The 17753-nt window shown below is 36.2% G+C and overlaps 1 protein-coding gene across 1 annotated transcript in view; it reads left to right on the top strand.

The window, feature by feature from the left end:
* Nucleotides 1–11697, top strand: part of THBS2 (thrombospondin 2) — a 33011-nt gene extending 21314 nt beyond the window's left edge. The window contains exons 16-22 of the mRNA XM_042817205.1: nucleotides 185–303; nucleotides 1478–1712; nucleotides 4812–5039; nucleotides 5488–5759; nucleotides 6620–6717; nucleotides 8765–8904; nucleotides 9594–11697. Of these exons, the coding sequence (XP_042673139.1) occupies nucleotides 185–303; nucleotides 1478–1712; nucleotides 4812–5039; nucleotides 5488–5759; nucleotides 6620–6717; nucleotides 8765–8904; nucleotides 9594–9601 (1100 nt within the window). The 3' untranslated portion in view covers nucleotides 9602–11697. The remainder of the gene's footprint in view (nucleotides 1–184; nucleotides 304–1477; nucleotides 1713–4811; nucleotides 5040–5487; nucleotides 5760–6619; nucleotides 6718–8764; nucleotides 8905–9593) is intronic.
* Nucleotides 11698–17753: the final 6056 nt, after the last annotated feature.

Genomic DNA, 17753 nt, shown 5'->3' with positions numbered 1-17753 from the left:
ATCTTTGTTTTTTTAATATTAGTCTCTTCACTGTTTCATGATGCAGGAATTACCTTGTAGCAATGAGAGAGTCTATGAATTTTGTAAGTGTTATTTTTTACTGATGACTGTAGAGTCTATGACTTATTTGTGCTGGACGTCATACTATTTTGATTTCTTTATTCTTTTTTTTTTTTCCCCACAGACATCTTTAACGAAAGAGACAATTGTCCTTACGTTTATAATACAGACCAGAGTGATACAGATGGTGATGGAGTTGGTGATCAGTGTGATAACTGTCCGCTAATGCATAATCCAGACCAGGTAAATGTTAGGTACCGCTTAAGTAATGATGAGGTCAGAACAAGGACAAAGAAGAGAGGAAAAATATCTGAGGAAATAGCTGAAGCTATTTCTCTTGCTATTTCATAGTACAGGTAGACTGAAGGAAGTGTGCTGCATACATGCACCCAATATCTTCACGTCTGCTCTTACCACAGTAAATAACATCGATTTAAAGTGTTTAAAGATGCACTTTCAGATATAGAAATCCAAGACAAAGCTACTGGGGCTGGAGAGGCTCTGGGGTAAAACACACCTTGCTTTACTCACACCTATAAACCACAGGGTTCTTGTATGGTACAATTTTAAGTTATTAGTGTGTGGCTATAGATTTGGAAATTGAGTGATATAAAATGGTTCTTATTCCTGTGGATTCTTTGCCCAAAAGAAAAGGGCCAGGAAAGCAAATTGGTAGAAACCCCAGTGTTTGTCTAAGGATACAGAACAGTTCAGAAGGGTAAAAGATAAGAACAAGGGAAGTAAACTTTTTTTTTTTTTTTTTTTTTTTTTTTAATAATTTGAAAGACTGCAGTTGAACTCAGTTACATTATGAATCCTACAATCAGGCAAATTCATTATCTCTGCATTGTTCTAAATTCCAGAACATTAACTGTTCAAAAAAAAAAAAAAAAAAAAAAACAAACTATCAATCTGGATTATATGTGAGATGCACAGATTACACAGAACTGAATTATCTTGGAATAACAGATTGACATGAGGGAATATTTGTCTTTTGACTTGCATGCTATCATGCACACTCCCCCATGACAAGTCAGAACAGCTTCATGGCTTTATTTAGTATGCTCAGATTTGTTGGTCTGCATGCAGGAAAGTAACATCAAGCGTTATAGAAGCAGTCAGATAAATGCCTGGACTGCAACTCCCACATGATCTGTAGAATGAAAACAATGACAGTCATGGCCAAAGGCCTGCCCTGGAAATAGGTTAGAGACCAAGTCTGATGCTTTGACAGTAGCATAAGTAGGTATACTCTTTCAAAATAACATTTCTATTTTTAAGCATGGTTATCATCACAGTACCACTTGTCTGCAGAGAAGTCTTGAAGAGAAATTTTGGAAAATTAAGTACCAGGCTACTGTTATTGGTATTTTATGTGCTTAATAAAAGTCACAAACTTGCTTGCTTCTTTTGGTAGACTGATGCAGATAATGACCTTGTTGGTGACCAGTGTGACAACAATGAGGACATTGATGAAGATGGCCACCAGAACAATCAAGATAACTGCCCTTACATTCCCAATGCTAACCAGGCTGACCATGATAAAGATGGTAAAGGGGATGCCTGTGATCCTGATGATGACAATGATGGTATTCCAGATGACAGGGACAATTGTCGCCTCAGATATAACCCTGAGCAGGAGGACTCTGATGGTAAGAACAATGTTACATCAACTTAATTTAGTCCTTAGTATCCAGTTCTGTCTTTGAGGTAGTAATTTTTAAGGAAAATGAAGTCTCTTGAGAACGAACCAACTTACGACAGTTCAGTCAGTTGAGACTTGAATGGAACTGCTCCAGCTCTGGGCCAAGTTAGACAACCTCTTTTTGAGAGGCTCTTGAACACACTTGTCTATTTATAGGTAAATACCTGTCCGAATTTTTTTTGAGCGTTTTCGTATTTATTTTAGTCTTGAAATGAGATATAAGAGGAAAACCTGGAAACTTTAGACATTTAAAATTAAAACTGAAATGGAAGAATGATATCCTTTGTTTTCAAAACAAGCTGATTTCTGAAAATTAATATAGAAAAAATACAGTCTACTGCTAGTTTTTTGTTTGTTTTTTTTTTTCAAAAGCTATCTATTGCTTAAATGTTTAACTCAAAAATTAATATTGATTTTAAGTTATTTTTCTAGTATGTATTTCTTAGGTGCTTTTCTCAAAATCAGTTTATAGGTGAGTAGCTTTAAAAATATTTTGGTAATATATGTGTCACTGTGTAAGAAATAGATACACAATTCTTCCCTTCTCCAGTTTTTGCCCTAAAAACATTGCTCGGCACTTTCCAACAATCCTTCTTTGTGTTTGGTGGTATTTCAGAAATGAAATAGTGACATTTTACAGTCACAAATGTCATTTATGAAGCATCTGATCCTTTGAAAACCTTGAATGTTATAGGTCTGCAATAATTAGCCTTCAAATAAATACTTGAGCAATTTCTGTTTGGAATTATACAATTTACTGGAGTCACTGCGTACTTATGTTGGTGAAAATGAAAGCAGAATTTGGTACCAACATAATACGTTTTTGTGTATATTTAGAAAGACAAAATCTGTGTCCTGAGTGATTCTCTGGTAAGAAATTGCTGATGTCTGAAACAACCGGTTTGTTTGGTATCAGCAGTAGCACTTTACCCTGTAGTCAAATCAGGTAATAGAAACATCTTTGTAATTGCTAGTTTCTGGAAAAGCCTCTTACTTATAGAAATATTCCAAAATAAGGGTACCTCCAAATTGGCGTAATTTGTTTTAGCTGTCACCTGGGTCTTTTGAGTGAGTATGCATTGTGTTTGATGTAAGTATTTACAAAAAGAGTAAATTTTAAACAATTTAGCCAGCTCATCACTGTCATCAGTGGCAATCCCAAGAGAAATATTAAAAAAATGATAAATAAAGCCAAAATATGCTCCCATGCTCTTGACGATGTGAACTACATCATTTAAAGATGAGGCCTCTGAGAGAACTGTTGGATGTGGCTGGGTAAACAAATGATTTCTAACTCTTCTTGACATAGTCAATGTTGTCATCAACAGCTCAGTACCAAATGGCTGTCAGCAGGGTATTCAGTGAATAATTAAATTATCCTATGAGTCAAGAATTACTTCTTTGATACTGGCAAGGGCAATACAATTGGAAATTCACTTTTTCTCTTTAAGTGCTAAGATAAACAGGTGCAGGGACACACAGCTGGTCAGGATTCTGTGTTCTTTAGGGCCAATTGCCAGAGTGAGAAATTGGACTATTTTACAATGTAGCTAAGCTACTGAAAGTCTTTGAATTATTAAACTCTTTAGCTTTCCCTAACTACCCATTTTGGCTGTAGCCTAACTCTTGTTCTACTTTTTTTCTGAAAGCTTTGTACTTGAAAAATGCTGTGCTCATTAGGCATAGTAATGCAGCTTTTCATTTGACTGTGTAGCATCTATTAGTGTCTCCACAATGAATTGGTTGGATCATTGCTATTTTCCATTGTGTTAATTCCCAATTTCTTAAAGGAGTCACAAATACCTTTTAAAAAGCAGATGTGCAGACTTGTGAAGATAGAAATAAATTAGCTGGCAGTTCCAGTTTAGAATAGTATCCAGTTTAATATCCAGTTGTTTCTGCTGTAAGACTCAGATATTTTTGAATTTGTTTTTGTACTTTCCTAAGTCATTCTTCAAGTGCTTGTTTTATTTAAGTAATATGTATGTCACATATGTTGACAGTGGCTTCGTTGCTGAGAATTTTTTTTTATGCCTTCCTTCATCACTTGCTATTTCTGGCAAAATGCATCTACTGATTTCCTACAAATATTATGTGTAAATTAAGGAAGAAGGTATTTATTTATTTTAGTACTGAATGTAGTAACTATAGCTGCACTGCATGGATGCATTTTAGATTGTCTAAAAAGCTTCTTCTATTTCATATGATAACTTAATGTCTCCGAGGCTAGTCCTCCTGTACATAGTAATTCCTTGTTTTCTTGCATTTTCCTAAAGTGCTATCTTTTATCTAAAACAGATTGTTCTACTCAGAAGTGAAAGAGTAACTAAACATGTTTACATATATTACTGTAAATGCACTGGGTGGATTGTTGCTGTGCAAATCCTCAGACAGATTTAAAAAGTCTTAAAGTCTTCAATACTATATAAGGATTTAGTAATTTGCAGTAGGACAAATGTTTTAGCATGTGCAGCATAAATTAATTCAAACAATATTAAAATGTGGTCTTGCATCAGATCATAAAACCAGAATGGCTTGGGTTGGAAGGGATCTTAAAGCCTATGCAGTTCCAACCTCCTTACCATGGGCAAGGACACCAGATCAGGCTGCCTTGGCCCCGGTCCAACCTGTCCTTGAATGCCTCCAGAGATGGGGCATGATCTGAGACTGAATCATACTGAAAATATAATACAAGTATTAGTGAATTATATCAGCATAAGAAACTTCCAAGTTTCCCTTTGCTGATTCTGAAGCACTGTACATAGGCTAGCATCCAGATTGTCATGAACCACTGATGGGATGTGTTTATTAGAAGGAATTTTGGCCTGGATCCAGGTTGATGACTTAGTCCAGTCATTACCAGCAACATATCAAATGTTCATTTGAAATGAACTTCTAGAGAATGAAACTCTGTGTAAAGCATTCTTTGAAGAACGAGAAAATGATACACTCATGTGCATCATAAATTGCTTCCATTAGTACCAGGGCAGTAGATAGTGTGGTTAAATTGCTAACAATTGCGTTTCCTTATTGCTTTTACTTACAGGTGATGGCAGAGGTGATATTTGCAAAGATGACTTTGACAATGACAATGTTCCGGATATTTTTGATGTGTGTCCTGAAAATAATGCCATCAGTGAAACTGATTTCAGAAAGTTCCAGATGGTCCCTCTGGACCCCAAGGGAACAGCTCAGATTGATCCCAACTGGGTTATTCGCCACCAAGGCAAGGAACTGGTGCAGACTGCCAACTCTGATCCTGGAATAGCTGTAGGTGAGTATCAGATTATCAGATCAGTAAGCCAGCATCTTTGGGGAAGAAAGCAGTGATCTATTGATCAAGAAGATAATAATAAAAATGATCATATATTTTAGTGTTCCAAGGTTGGGACTGAAACTTGAGGTTTATACATCCAAATTAAAAACTGCTCAGTGGTGTTTGGTTTTGTTAACCATTCAGCTTGTTACTGACTGTAACACAGGTGAAATATCCAGTTGAAGAACTTGACATAAGCGTAGTACCTGCTGCCTTAACCACTTCTGGTAAATTACTTATTTTTCTCTAGAGTCTCCATAGGGTAGATAAGCAAGTGAAATTGCCACCTTTCTTAGAGACTACAAACAGAAAAAGCAAAAGTCGGAATCCAAGATAGGACTCCAAAGTGTTGGTGACCAGACCCAGTGTTGTAACTCAATGATTCTTGTCTTGTGTCTTTTCCCAGGTTATGATGAGTTCAGCTCTGTTGACTTCAGTGGCACATTCTATGTTAACACAGACCGTGATGATGACTATGCTGGCTTTGTTTTTGGCTACCAGTCCAGCAGTCGGTTTTATGTTCTAATGTGGAAGCAAGTCACTCAGACATACTGGGAGGACAAACCCACCAGGGCTTATGGCTATTCTGGTGTGTCGCTCAAGGTAGTGAATTCAACAACTGGTACTGGTGAACACTTGAGAAATGCTCTTTGGCATACAGGAAACACCCCCGGACAGGTGAGAGATTTAAAACTTCAGCACTGTGGTGCATGATGAATCATTTAACACCTCAATTGTTGCAAAACAAACAAACAAACAAACAAAGAAACAAAAAAAAAAACAGATTTGTTTTTCAGTTCACATGTAATAGCGCTTGCCTTGTTTCAAAGAGAACATTACACATATAAAAATTATGAATGGAAAAAATTGCATGTGTGAAAGGGAGGGTGTGGTGTGATCCTAAAATGAGTAAAAGATCTCAGTTCTCCACAAATCCTTTGTGACCTTGGTATTGGCACTTGATCCTTCAACATTCCAGCTTGTTTAAATTAAGCTGGGTTTATGCTTCAGCAACCAGTGAGAACAAAAAAAAAAAAAAAAAGCAAGAAAAGAAAAATTACTGCTGTTCTAAGGAGGGCCCGGCCACGGCCACAGGAGAATCTTGTGCCTTTTGGAAATGAAGCTAATGGAGCTTTGCACATGGATAGAAATTTCACAGTTTGGAGTTCTTGGAGGAATGAGGCCTTGGCCAAGTGTGAGAGTTTTCAAGGAATAATCTAAAGGCAGTAACTGTGAAGCTGTGGCCCCTTTTAATCAGAGGAGTCATTTGGATAGGAAAAGCAACATCAGATCTTACAGTGTGGATGTCTATGTGCAAACAGGGACGAGACTACATAGTTAAAGAAGTGAACTTTCATTACTCTTGATAAAGAAGAATAAATTGAAGAAGTATGCTGATCATAACATAACACAGTTAAATACTGTTTTTGGTTTCATGCTCTGTCGCAAATAATCTGTGGCTGTATATTGTCACTGTAGTGGGTGCATAGTTGCTGAAGCACAGTGTTTCTAATACAGCATTTGTGTTCCTAATGTAGGTGCGCACTTTATGGCACGATCCTAAGAATATTGGCTGGAAAGATTATACTGCATACAGGTGGCATTTGATTCATAGGCCTAAAACAGGACTAATAAAGTAAGAAATATTTCTGTGCCTCTATTTTTTAATAGCATAACTTTGGTCTCCGATGTAACAGCTATTTTTTCAAGTTCTGTGCTAGCCCTGATAATGATGATGCTTACGTGACAGTTTGTTTCAATATTTAGGGAACTGTTTTGTTAACTTATTTTCCCTTTCAGATGTGTTCAATTAGTGGGTATTTACATCAGCTAAACATTCTTAAATTTAAAAAAAATAAATTAAAAATCTCTCTCAATGGCTCTCTTGCAAAGGAATGGAAACTTCCTAAGAAAAACTCAAAGCAAGGTTAGAACATGAGATTCCTTCCCAGCTTCTGGAATTTGAAAGAATGAAATTAATTAGAAACATCAGAATTGCCACAGGGAAGTAGGCCAACCTTCTGTCTATTTCAGCATCCTGTCTCCAGTAGTGAAGAAGTAGCAATAAGCACATCTGCAATGCACATAACAAGGAGCTATGGCATATTAGTTTACTAATATTTGGTATTATGAACATTCAAGGAATGAACATTGACTGTCTCAATTTTATCTTGAACTAAGTACTGTAACTATAAAGTGTGTTTTTCAATGAGGTAGCCCAATCTTTTAAGGTCTTGTTACTTTGTATTTAGTATGAGTAGGGATGTTGAAATGTAGACAAATTTAGTTAGTCTTTTCAGGAAAAATATTTCTTCATCTAAGTCTTCATGCTGCAGTATATATACTGATACAGGTAAAAGAGAAACTTGATTTTATTTATTTTTCTTTCATTCATGTTGCTGTTGCCTGTGTCCTTTTTTGTAGAATCTACTTAGAGTCAGACAAAATATATTTCAAATGGTATCCCACTAGATTAGTCTAGCATGAAGAATTCTGTGATCTGGAGCATTAGATTCCTTCATTACTTAGGGCATTTTTTAATAGGAAATAAATAAAAGTGGGTTCAGTGGTTTCATTATGCTGCAGGGCTTCCCCAGGTTCTTTTGCTGGAGAGGCAAATGACATGCAGACTTGTTTGCAGGTGCAGAACAAAAGGCATTTATTATAGGTGCTTACCCACTTTTATATCCAAGCAGCACAACGGTTTTCCTGCGCAACCAAGACTGGTTACATCTAAGGGTTAGGCGCCTTGTAGGTGTAGATGTAGATGCCTCAAGTTATTGTTGAGCTTTACCACTTGTTAGCAATACAACAACCTTCTTTATCCCACGTCTTTATGGAACTACATTGTTTGTACAGAAATAGCAATTTAATATTAAAATATTTAGATCTGTGTAATATTTTTGGCTCTGCTGTAATCAATAGACCATAAGCTCACTTCATGTTTGGCTATTTTAAGATACTGAAAACTTAAGAACCTTGACTGTCCCGAGGTGAGAAGTAGAAAGTCTAAGATAGAGGAACTACAACCTATCTGGTAGAAAAGGAAAATGAAGAGTTCTTCTAGCTCTTGGGTGGGTGTCTCAGATGCTCGAGAAAAAAATAAATCTTCCTTTTCCAGTTCATGAATTCAGCTGTTTCTGTCCAAATTCTTCCAGCTTTCATTAAAGGCTTAAGATGTCTGAAATAAAAATTAAGCATGGCTCCAGTTAATGTTTCTTTGACTCTAAAGGGATGGTTCTTCCAATTTGTGATTTTGGCCTTTGCACCAAGAGGTAAATAAATCAGTCATTCACATAGCTGTAAAGACAACTTTGTTTTAACCTCTGAGTTCACAGGGATAGAGGCTTATCAATGAATACATACTCATGTCTCCTGGTATGAACTGTTCTAAATGAAGAACTGGGAAATCTCTTGCAGATGGTGTGCATAAAATTACTTACAGAACAGCTCCAATACTTCTGATTAATGTATTGTGGCTGCCAGCCATGTGGTCATGAGATAGAGATGAGAAGTGATCCTTACAGTGAAGTAGTTATCTGGTGACTAGCTAAAATTAATTCTGATTTAATTCTTGGAAGCTATTACTGTCCTTTAGCAATGGACACTCCATCATTTTCTTAGTTTAATTTATTACTTTTTTTTTTTTTTTTTTTTTTTTTTTTTTTTTTTTTTTTTTACAGAGTTCTAGTGTATGAAGGGAAGCAAGTCATGGTGGATTCTGGACCAATCTATGATACAACCTTTGCTGGCGGACGATTAGGTCTTTTTGTCTTCTCTCAAGAAATGGTCTATTTCTCTGACCTCAAATATGAATGCAGAGGTTAGTTATAGAAAATGTCTGGAAAATGCTGATGCCTTTGATATCCTATGGAACAAGCACATAATATGGAAATGAAGAATATCCTCCTTTAACTGAAAACAATCTGTAATCTTACAGCCTGTCATGAACCTGTTTGTTGAAATACCATGGATGCCCTTTGCCTCTGTAGTAATCTCAATTTGAATAATAAAACCCAGATGTTTAATATTGCCCACCTGGAAAAAAATAAGATAAATCTCTGAGTGGGATACACGCTTACAATTTTCTTTGCATATCCACTTTCCTTTGTAGGCTATTTCAGTGTGTCCTGCGGGCAGAGTGCTGCTTCTGGATCACTCCTCTTTCCAAGAGGGAAAGAGAGAGTAGGCATTAATGAGCATGTCTCTGTATCTTGCCTGTTCAAAAATGTTTTGAAATATGGAAAATGTTTTCCCAGGCTTTCTTATGTGATTTTTTTTTATTATTATTATTCACAGAGGTAGATGCATGTACACAAACAAGTGCATTTCTATCTACATATGTAGATGATTACCTATTTTTATGTAAATGTTATCATGTTCATAGGATAATGCAAAATGGGAAACTTTGTGCTGCAATCCTTATGCTGTACCATGATGGATCTCTCCTCCTTTCTGACTGAGTTCTAAACCAGTAATACAACAATTAATACCTTTTTCTGTTTCTTTCAGATGCTTGAGCAATGGTTGCTGCATTACCAGCAAAGTACTGTAAATGCTATGCAACCTAGACACCTCAGTACATCCTGGTACTCCCTTTTTTTTATTTTTTTATTTTTGTGTACCTCCTTCCTCGTCCTCTGTCCACATGCTCCAGTGACCAGGAATGCTCCCTGCTGCCAGGAATGCCTCAGCCATCCCTCCACCCAAGTGCCTTCTCACAGCCAGGACTAATGAAACCTAAATGTGAGCGTCTGACCCACCACAGAAGCAAAAGCAGATTGATACTTCAGAACGCTTTTCTAGAGTGACAACTTAGCAGAACATGTTTGCTTGTATTATCTAAAGGAGTAAGATATGAAAATGTGTATTTATATATATATATGGGAAAGAAAAAGGGGAGATGATAATTATCAGTCATCCTCTTTAAATGAGGAAAAGCAGTGTTTGAATTACTTTATAGGTATATGGTTGATGCTTTCTTCTTTTGATCAGGGCTGGACTTCACTAACAGAACCTCTGGGTAGTAAAGTAACAGGTAACCACGCGAATAGTGTCTATATTAGCAATGATGAAGCTTTTGGAGTATAAAGCGAAGGTTAATTGTGAAGATTTCTTGATTTGAGATGTCCTTTAGGTGATGAGGATGCTCTTAATAACTCCCATTAAAATTATAGTTGTTAGAAATGTCAGATTGGCAACCTAAAGCATTGCCTAGTATCAGAGAGTTCATTGAGGCCAAAGAGAACTGAACTGGAAACTCCCATGTGAAAGGGAAGAGTGATTCATTTAAGGTTCCAAAGCTGTCACCACTGCTTGACTTTCATGAAATGATTTCCAGTTTTTTCATTTCCATTATGTCTTATGTTCTTTCATAATAATTAAAAAAAAAAAAAAAAAAAAAAAAGTAATCACATGGCCATGTGGAGTGAAACAACTTTCCCACCACTGTTATAAAAAGCACTTTGACATCTAGTATCCAGATCTGGGATTTTGAAAAAATGGCAACACAATTGTTACTTAATTTGGTAGTATAAGAGATTAAGGTTCCACTTATAAGTATTTTGTTAATATTTATTATGATTATCACACCAAGCAAACTTCTCTGATAATTTATTTTAAAGCATGTCATATGATGCATCAGTAATACATTAATGATATTCTAAAGTGTATCACAATATGTAGATATGGTCAAAGCATGATATACACCTAAGTATAATTTTGTCAGTTATATTCAAGTATTCTATAAAATTAAATGAATAATAATGAAGAATTTATAAATGGAACCTTAATATATATCCTGTTACCTTAAGTTTATTATCTTACATTGTTACCTATGTCTGCTGTATATAGAACTTCTTAAAATAATGCTGAAGGGCTACCAGTGTTTATTCTAAACAGATAAAACAGTTATTCAGATATACAATAGTATAAACGTGTTTAACATTTTGTTTTAAGTTGTATGAGCTTTGTTCACAAAAGGACACTTGCTGGTGTAATTTTATTCATTGATGAATTTACTAATGGAATAGGATGTTATCTCTGCCTTCTTATTGGGTGCAATGAGCTAAATATTGAATCAACTTTTTCTTCCTTGAAATAGATTTTATTGCTATGTTCAATTAGAAAGAAATTCACAGTTGCTGGCTTTGTTGCACATTTTACAGTGGTCCTACTATCAAATCTACTTTGGCTGGTTTTGTTTTCGGTGGTTGTTGTTGTTTTTTCCAAATCCTCTTCATGAGGTTTTGAAGTGTGTTTCAGTTTCTCTTGGTGTTTCAAATTGTATCCCTGAGTCCCAAGCAGAAGGGAGGGTGACTTCATTAAATGTAATGGTTGTAATGGCTGTGTAGGGTTTTTTGTTTTGTTGAATAGAGACATCAGTATAGGGATGAAGATGTTAATATTTGGACTGTATCATGTTTCCTATTCTATGTAAATTATTTATGATGTTTTTCTTTTATTTCTTTCTCGTTTTTTTCTTTGCAAGTGTGTGTATGTGAGAGAGAGAGAGAGAGAGAGATTAATGAAATTTCATTTTGTTTTGCCAAAGATTGTAAATAATTATTTATTTGTTTACATGGACGGAAATTTATCATTTAACGTCCTGATTCATTTAGTCAGATCCTCATCTATCTATCTATCTATATATATTTTTAAAGAAATTAATGATAGGAAATAAACTGTAAAAAGGTTTTATTAAAAAAAAAAAATCTCTTTACCTTTTTTATAGTTTAAATGTTTCTTTAAAGGAATATTCCATTCCCCAAGGCCCTTTGTTAGATAACTTCTTGCCTTGCTATAAACCAGCTCATTTTAAACTGACCAATAAATCTGCTGCTTGGCTACAGCTTGACAGTTGTCTTCTCAGATTATAAATGACAGGCTTCCTACTCGCATTGACAAGAGACATGGTTCCACATAATACCTTGTCTGGCAAACTTTCTCAAGTTTTACTTATTGTGAGTGAGAAATTTTGGTCCTATTTTTTGTTGTGGTTGTTGTTGTTGTTGTATTTGTATACACATTTCTAGTTTGGATCTTGGCTGATGCATTTGAACAAATACATGATCCTGGTCTGCAGCTGCTTCTGCTGCATGTCCCATTTAAGTCACTGGGATATGTTTGCCTGAGCAAGGATTGCCTTCCTGCTGGAGACTTTCAGGAATGAGTGCTTAGTAATAACTCAGAGTAAGATACGAGAAATTCTTAGCATGAGAGGTCTTCACCATCACTATGAACCCCTCCCAGGAGGGGTATTTGAAATGGATTAGGAAAAGTCAGAATGTCCTGCATGTCAAAATGCCACTTTTGAGGTATGAACTGTAGTCATCTCCTCTTGCAATTAAAACTAGCTATTAATTTTCCTCGGCCTGCCCAATAGTGTGCAACTGTTTGCTTTCCTTTGCTTGTGCTTCTAGTGTGCCAAAGCTGGAGTATTCAGACCATTACACAAGAAAACCATATACTCCACAGTACCATCTTTTGATGAATCCTTTAAGCTAATATGAATATCCAGGCTTGATGAGAGTGGCTCTTTTCTGTTCGTGCTGCAAAGATGAAAGTGATTGGCATTGTTTGGGTAATACAGTAATCAAGATCTTTGTTACCTATGTTCTCAAGAGTCTCTTATACGCATCTATGAGAACAAGGTTGTAGTTAGTTTTGGGAATTAATGCTTTATAATGACTTGAAAAGAATGAAGGGGGGAAAACACTCTTCATGGCAACCAAACCAAAATCTCCCAAACAGACCCAGGGAAATAAAACTATTAAACAAGTGAAACCATGGCAACACTGCACTACTGTATTACTAACAGTGTCTCCAAGAAAAAAAGAAGCGAATGGAGGACCAAAAAAACCAGTAACACTTCCTGAACTCTCTACTTCGATCTCCATACAGATTTTTGAAAATATTCATGAATATTTGGATAATTTTGGAAAAATTAATTTAAATTTTGGCAGCCTCTGCAATTCTTGTTCCCAGAGTCATAGGGTTACGAAAAAAGGCCTGAAATCCCTGGAAAGAAGCTGATTTTTTGATTAAGGGGAGACGTTGGTGGGACCTGGAATCCTTTGGATGTCAGGGGGAAATTCTTTAAAGAGAGAGTGGTGAGGTGCTGGAACAGGCTGCCCAGAGAGGTTGTGGATGCCCCGTCTCTGGAGGTGTTTAAGAGTGGATGGGGCCCTGGGCAGCCTGGTCTAGTATTAAATGGGGAGGTTGGTGGCCCTGCATGTGGCAGGGGATGTTGGTGGCCCTGCATGTGGCAGGGGAGTTGGAGATTCATGATCCTTGAGGTCCCTTCCAACCCTGGCCATTCTGTGATTCTATGACTTGGACTCCAATTCTGCTACTGACTTGTATGACACTATACAGACTTCTTTTTTTTCTTTTTGTTTCTGTGAGCATCAGGATCCCATCTAACAATCAGTGATCGAATTTCCTCCCCTTTTAAGATCCTTCTGATAAGTTTTATGTATCTTACTGTTTCTGAGTCAGATAAAAGAGTAGGAAACACTAAAATCCTGAAACCCCTGAGAGAAATTCTTGCCCAATTTTAAAACAAGTGTTTTTCAGATAAGCTTTGGATAAAACTCTGAATTCTGAAAAATAATGATAAACTCACTTCAGAATTTGTCAATCTTAATAATATGTTTACATTGACTTTTCCAGAAGGAAAGGAAAAAGTGCACCTAACCACTGTACCTGTTATTTCTCATGTCAGGCAGCAGCAATATTAGCATCATGAATGCTTACATCTGCATCTACTACTTGTTGGAGTCAGAAGCTGAGTAGACTATCAGAGTCAGTGGGCCAAATCCTCAGCTTGGGATATGGATGTTTTCCTACAGACGTGAATGTTATCTGGATGAGATTCAGGGTTCTGCCTGTGCTGCAAACCTCCATAGAGGAAGAGCTGTAATACTCATATGGGAACATCTGTTCTCTAAAGTGATTTAAAAAATAATATGTAATAATTTGGCACAGTCTTGTTCCCAATATGGAGAAGACCACCCTTGTAGATCAGGAAGAGGGACTTCGAAGCAAAAGAAACGTGGGACTGATTAAGCCAAAGGTCCATCTAATCCATTATCCTGCTTCTTGAAAGCCACTAGTCCCAAATGTGCCAAAGGAGAGTGTAAAATTCTAATCACTAAAAATTACACATCCATATGCCTGGAGGAAAAACAATGTTCCTACCCCCAGGCAGGTAACATGAGGTGTTTTATGCTCTCTTGCCTCTATGGCTTATGTTACAATAATATAACTGCAAATGTTCTTCTTATTTATGTACATATATATATTAATCCCACTTCTTGACTTTAGTAAAATCTACTTTTGAATTCCTGACGTTGATTATGCATGATACACAGTATAATTTTCCTTTTGATAATTTCAGATCTGTTACTGTTTTTTTTTTTTTTTTTTTCAGTCTGTTTCTCACAAGTTTTGGGAAGGAGAGAAATGCATACATTTCATCATAAAACTTTGTGTCAAAAAAAAGCCCCACAAAACCTATGATATTTTGCTCTGCTCTTTTTCTCTGTGTGCTTGCCTTGGTAATGGGATCAAGAAATACATCCAAGGTAGAAGAATGTCCACTGCTTGCTGCCATAAGCTGCAGTGTTGTAGTTCTCTTCATGTCACTTTTTCCCATGTCTCTCTGTCCAGCTTTGTGGAGTCTCATTATAACATGTACATACACTTATATAATACATACATTTTGCAAAGAATGAAAATTACTTTGTGCTTGTTTTATTTTCAGTGCTTTTCCTACCCACCTGCTGCTGGCCATTGTTGGAATCTGACAAGTGAGTTGGACACTGGATGTTTTACAGTCTTTTATTCTGTCAATGACCGTTGATCATTCTCCAGTCATCTCGATATTTGTAGAGCTAGACAGGAACATGTTTATTGCTCTTCTTTTAGAAGGAAGTGAATTCCTTTTCAGACATCTGCTGAGCATTTCTGGTCTCCTTTCAGCACCACAGAATGCACCAGCAGCCTCTAGATGCTGGAGGCATGCGTTGCAAATCACACTTAAAATCTCAGCAACATCTGTAGTAAGGTAACTTGTAACTTGGAAATGGGTTTTAGACATTTCATAGTCATTCAGTAACTTTCAGGAGATAAGGACTTGACATTCCATTTGTCAACTGATTTTCTTTCCTTAAATAATGTTGACACAAAGGGAGAAGGTGGAAAGCTGCAAGCACTGTCAACTGCTTCGTTGGATATTTTTTGACCAACATCCTTTTATGTATGTGAAAAAGATGAAAGACAGAATTATCAGTTTTATTCCGGGCAGAATTTCCTCAGATAATGTCTTCTAATTATTCATTCTAGTTCTCTTTCTGGAATTTCTGCTGCTACTCACTTGAAAGTAGCAACAACAACCAACAGAAAAAAAATTAGAACAGGATGAACCTATGATAGACAGAAAGTGATTCAAGTTATAGGGAACCAATCAGAGTATTCAAAAAAACGAGATTCAGGAGCAGTGGAAACCAATTGTGAAGACATTCCTTACTGGTAAGTCTTATATAGTGGGAGGTGAAGCATGGATCCCAAATAAATTAATCTTTCCTGAGTACTGAAGATTCAGCTACACTGCCTGCTCTAGGAGTTTGCAGTCAGAAGTAAAGGACCACCCAAATGGAGCTAATTCAGAAGGTTTAACTATACTCGACAGTTCAACTTTGATACTGAAGAAGTGAAGACAACGTCTAGAGTTGATCCCAGTGTTGTGCAGCAGATTGTTTTCTCAACTGCAATTCAGTTGCAAAGAGACTGGCAATTGCTCTTTGAGACAAAACCACTTACCCATTTAAGACAGAAGTTCTTATGCTTGTAAAGGAGACCAGAAGCTGAGAAGAAAACAGAACTTTGTTAATTGTTAAAGTTAATTAAGATTTGCATAATTTTCAAAGAAATAGAACATCCAGAGGCAGTAAAGTGGCTGAGATCACATCCACATAAAAGGAAAAATCTTGGTTTTAATGAAGTGCAGAAAAAAGGTAGTAATAAAGGGAAAGGTGACTATGCATTAATATTTTTTTCATTAATATGATGGGAGGAAAAGTACAAATGAGCTGCAGAAAGCAGGAGCTGGCACTTGCAGCACGATCCTACCTGAACATTTGTGACAGCCAAAGAAATATTCAAGGTAAGTAATTCTGCCTTCCACTGTCCTCATGCTCAAGCCTTTACAGAGGAGAGAGGGAAAATAAGCTCTTCAGGCACAGAGGTTTGCAGATCAGTTACATGACTGCTATGGTACCTGTATTTAAAATACTCTTCCCTCTCTATATAAATATTTCTATAGTATGAGATTTAGCACCTAAGTGTTGTGCTTAAGATTTAAATCTTTTTTTATGATGCATATAGACAAAAAAAAATTACTTATTATTTCTAGAATATTTGTGCCAGTGGGTTTTTTTTTGTTTGATTGTTTTATTCTATGGACCGGAAATTAATAATGCTACTATATGCCATAGAGAATGAAATACTGTTCTGAAAGTGTTCTTTAAAGATGTCCAGTACAAGGACTGTGCTGTTGTAGCACTGTGAAGGATTGTTGTTTCTACCTCTTTATTCCTATTCAGAACATGTTCACAGTATGGTGGCCACTATTTTTCAAATATGATGCACATTTTACCTTGATGTACTATGTGCATATTTTCTTCTGTGTATTGTTTCTCCCAATAAAGCATGAGATATAGTGATTTACCAACAGCACTGATAAATTGCAGCCTACTCCCATGCTAGCACAACTATCATCTGTTACTTCATACCATCTATTTACTCCCTGCCCAATTTCCAAAACAGAATTGAGACAATGTGGTTTTTGCAGAACTTTATTTTTAAAACTAAAGGATTGCTTGTTTAACTACTGCATTAATTTTATACCTTCAAAATAAATTAATGTTCCGTTTACACATACAAATTTCTTATAAATATGTGGTTTGCTTTTCTGTATAGTTTTGACTCGAGTTTCAATATTAATTTTAAAATATTAACACTTCCAGAGGCAATGGAAAGGATTTAATCAGTGTCCTTTTTTTGTGCCCTTTCCTGCAATGTTCTGTATAAGTTCTAGCAGTGAAATGCAGCTTAGGAAACCTTTGAGCTGTATTGTTTAAGGAAGAACTGGTGTTTTTCAAGAGGAAAGATTATTTTGTAAGAAACTATAAACCTTTCACTGCAAAGTGATTAATAAGTAAAATAAGAAATGGCAAGTATCTGGGATATCTCTTCCTCTTCTATTGCTCAATCATTACTCTGTATAGACGTGTCCATGTGAGATGAGCCAATGTAGTCAGCTTGCCTTGCTGGGACTACCAATTTTTCATGCACATGTTCATAATTTTGAGGGATATACATTCTTTTAGCAAAAAACCTGATACTTGTTATACTGCAAGTGTTTTGCATTAAGAACGTAAAACAAAACCGAAGCTGTGGAAAGAGTAATTTATTCAATAGGAGACAATGTCAAAGCGTTTTAATTTCCTCTTATATCCATAATTTTGTTCCTCATCAGCTGGGGCTTTGACTTGTTTATGCTCTGTGCTCTGATGCCCATATTATGTGAAAAGTTGTTCAATTTCTTCCAGGTATTACCTCTAGGGAGGGTAGAAAATCCTCCCACTTTTACCTCTCACAGCTCTGAGC

This window comes from Centrocercus urophasianus, unplaced genomic scaffold (genome assembly GCF_019232065.1).
Source record: "Centrocercus urophasianus isolate 14NV4802_14NV808 unplaced genomic scaffold, USGS_Curo_1.0 seq_10, whole genome shotgun sequence".
Classification (NCBI taxonomy): Eukaryota; Metazoa; Chordata; class Aves; order Galliformes; family Phasianidae; genus Centrocercus; species Centrocercus urophasianus.
The sequence above is the reverse complement of the archived record's forward strand: the minus strand, read 5'-3'. Positions and strand labels throughout refer to the sequence as shown.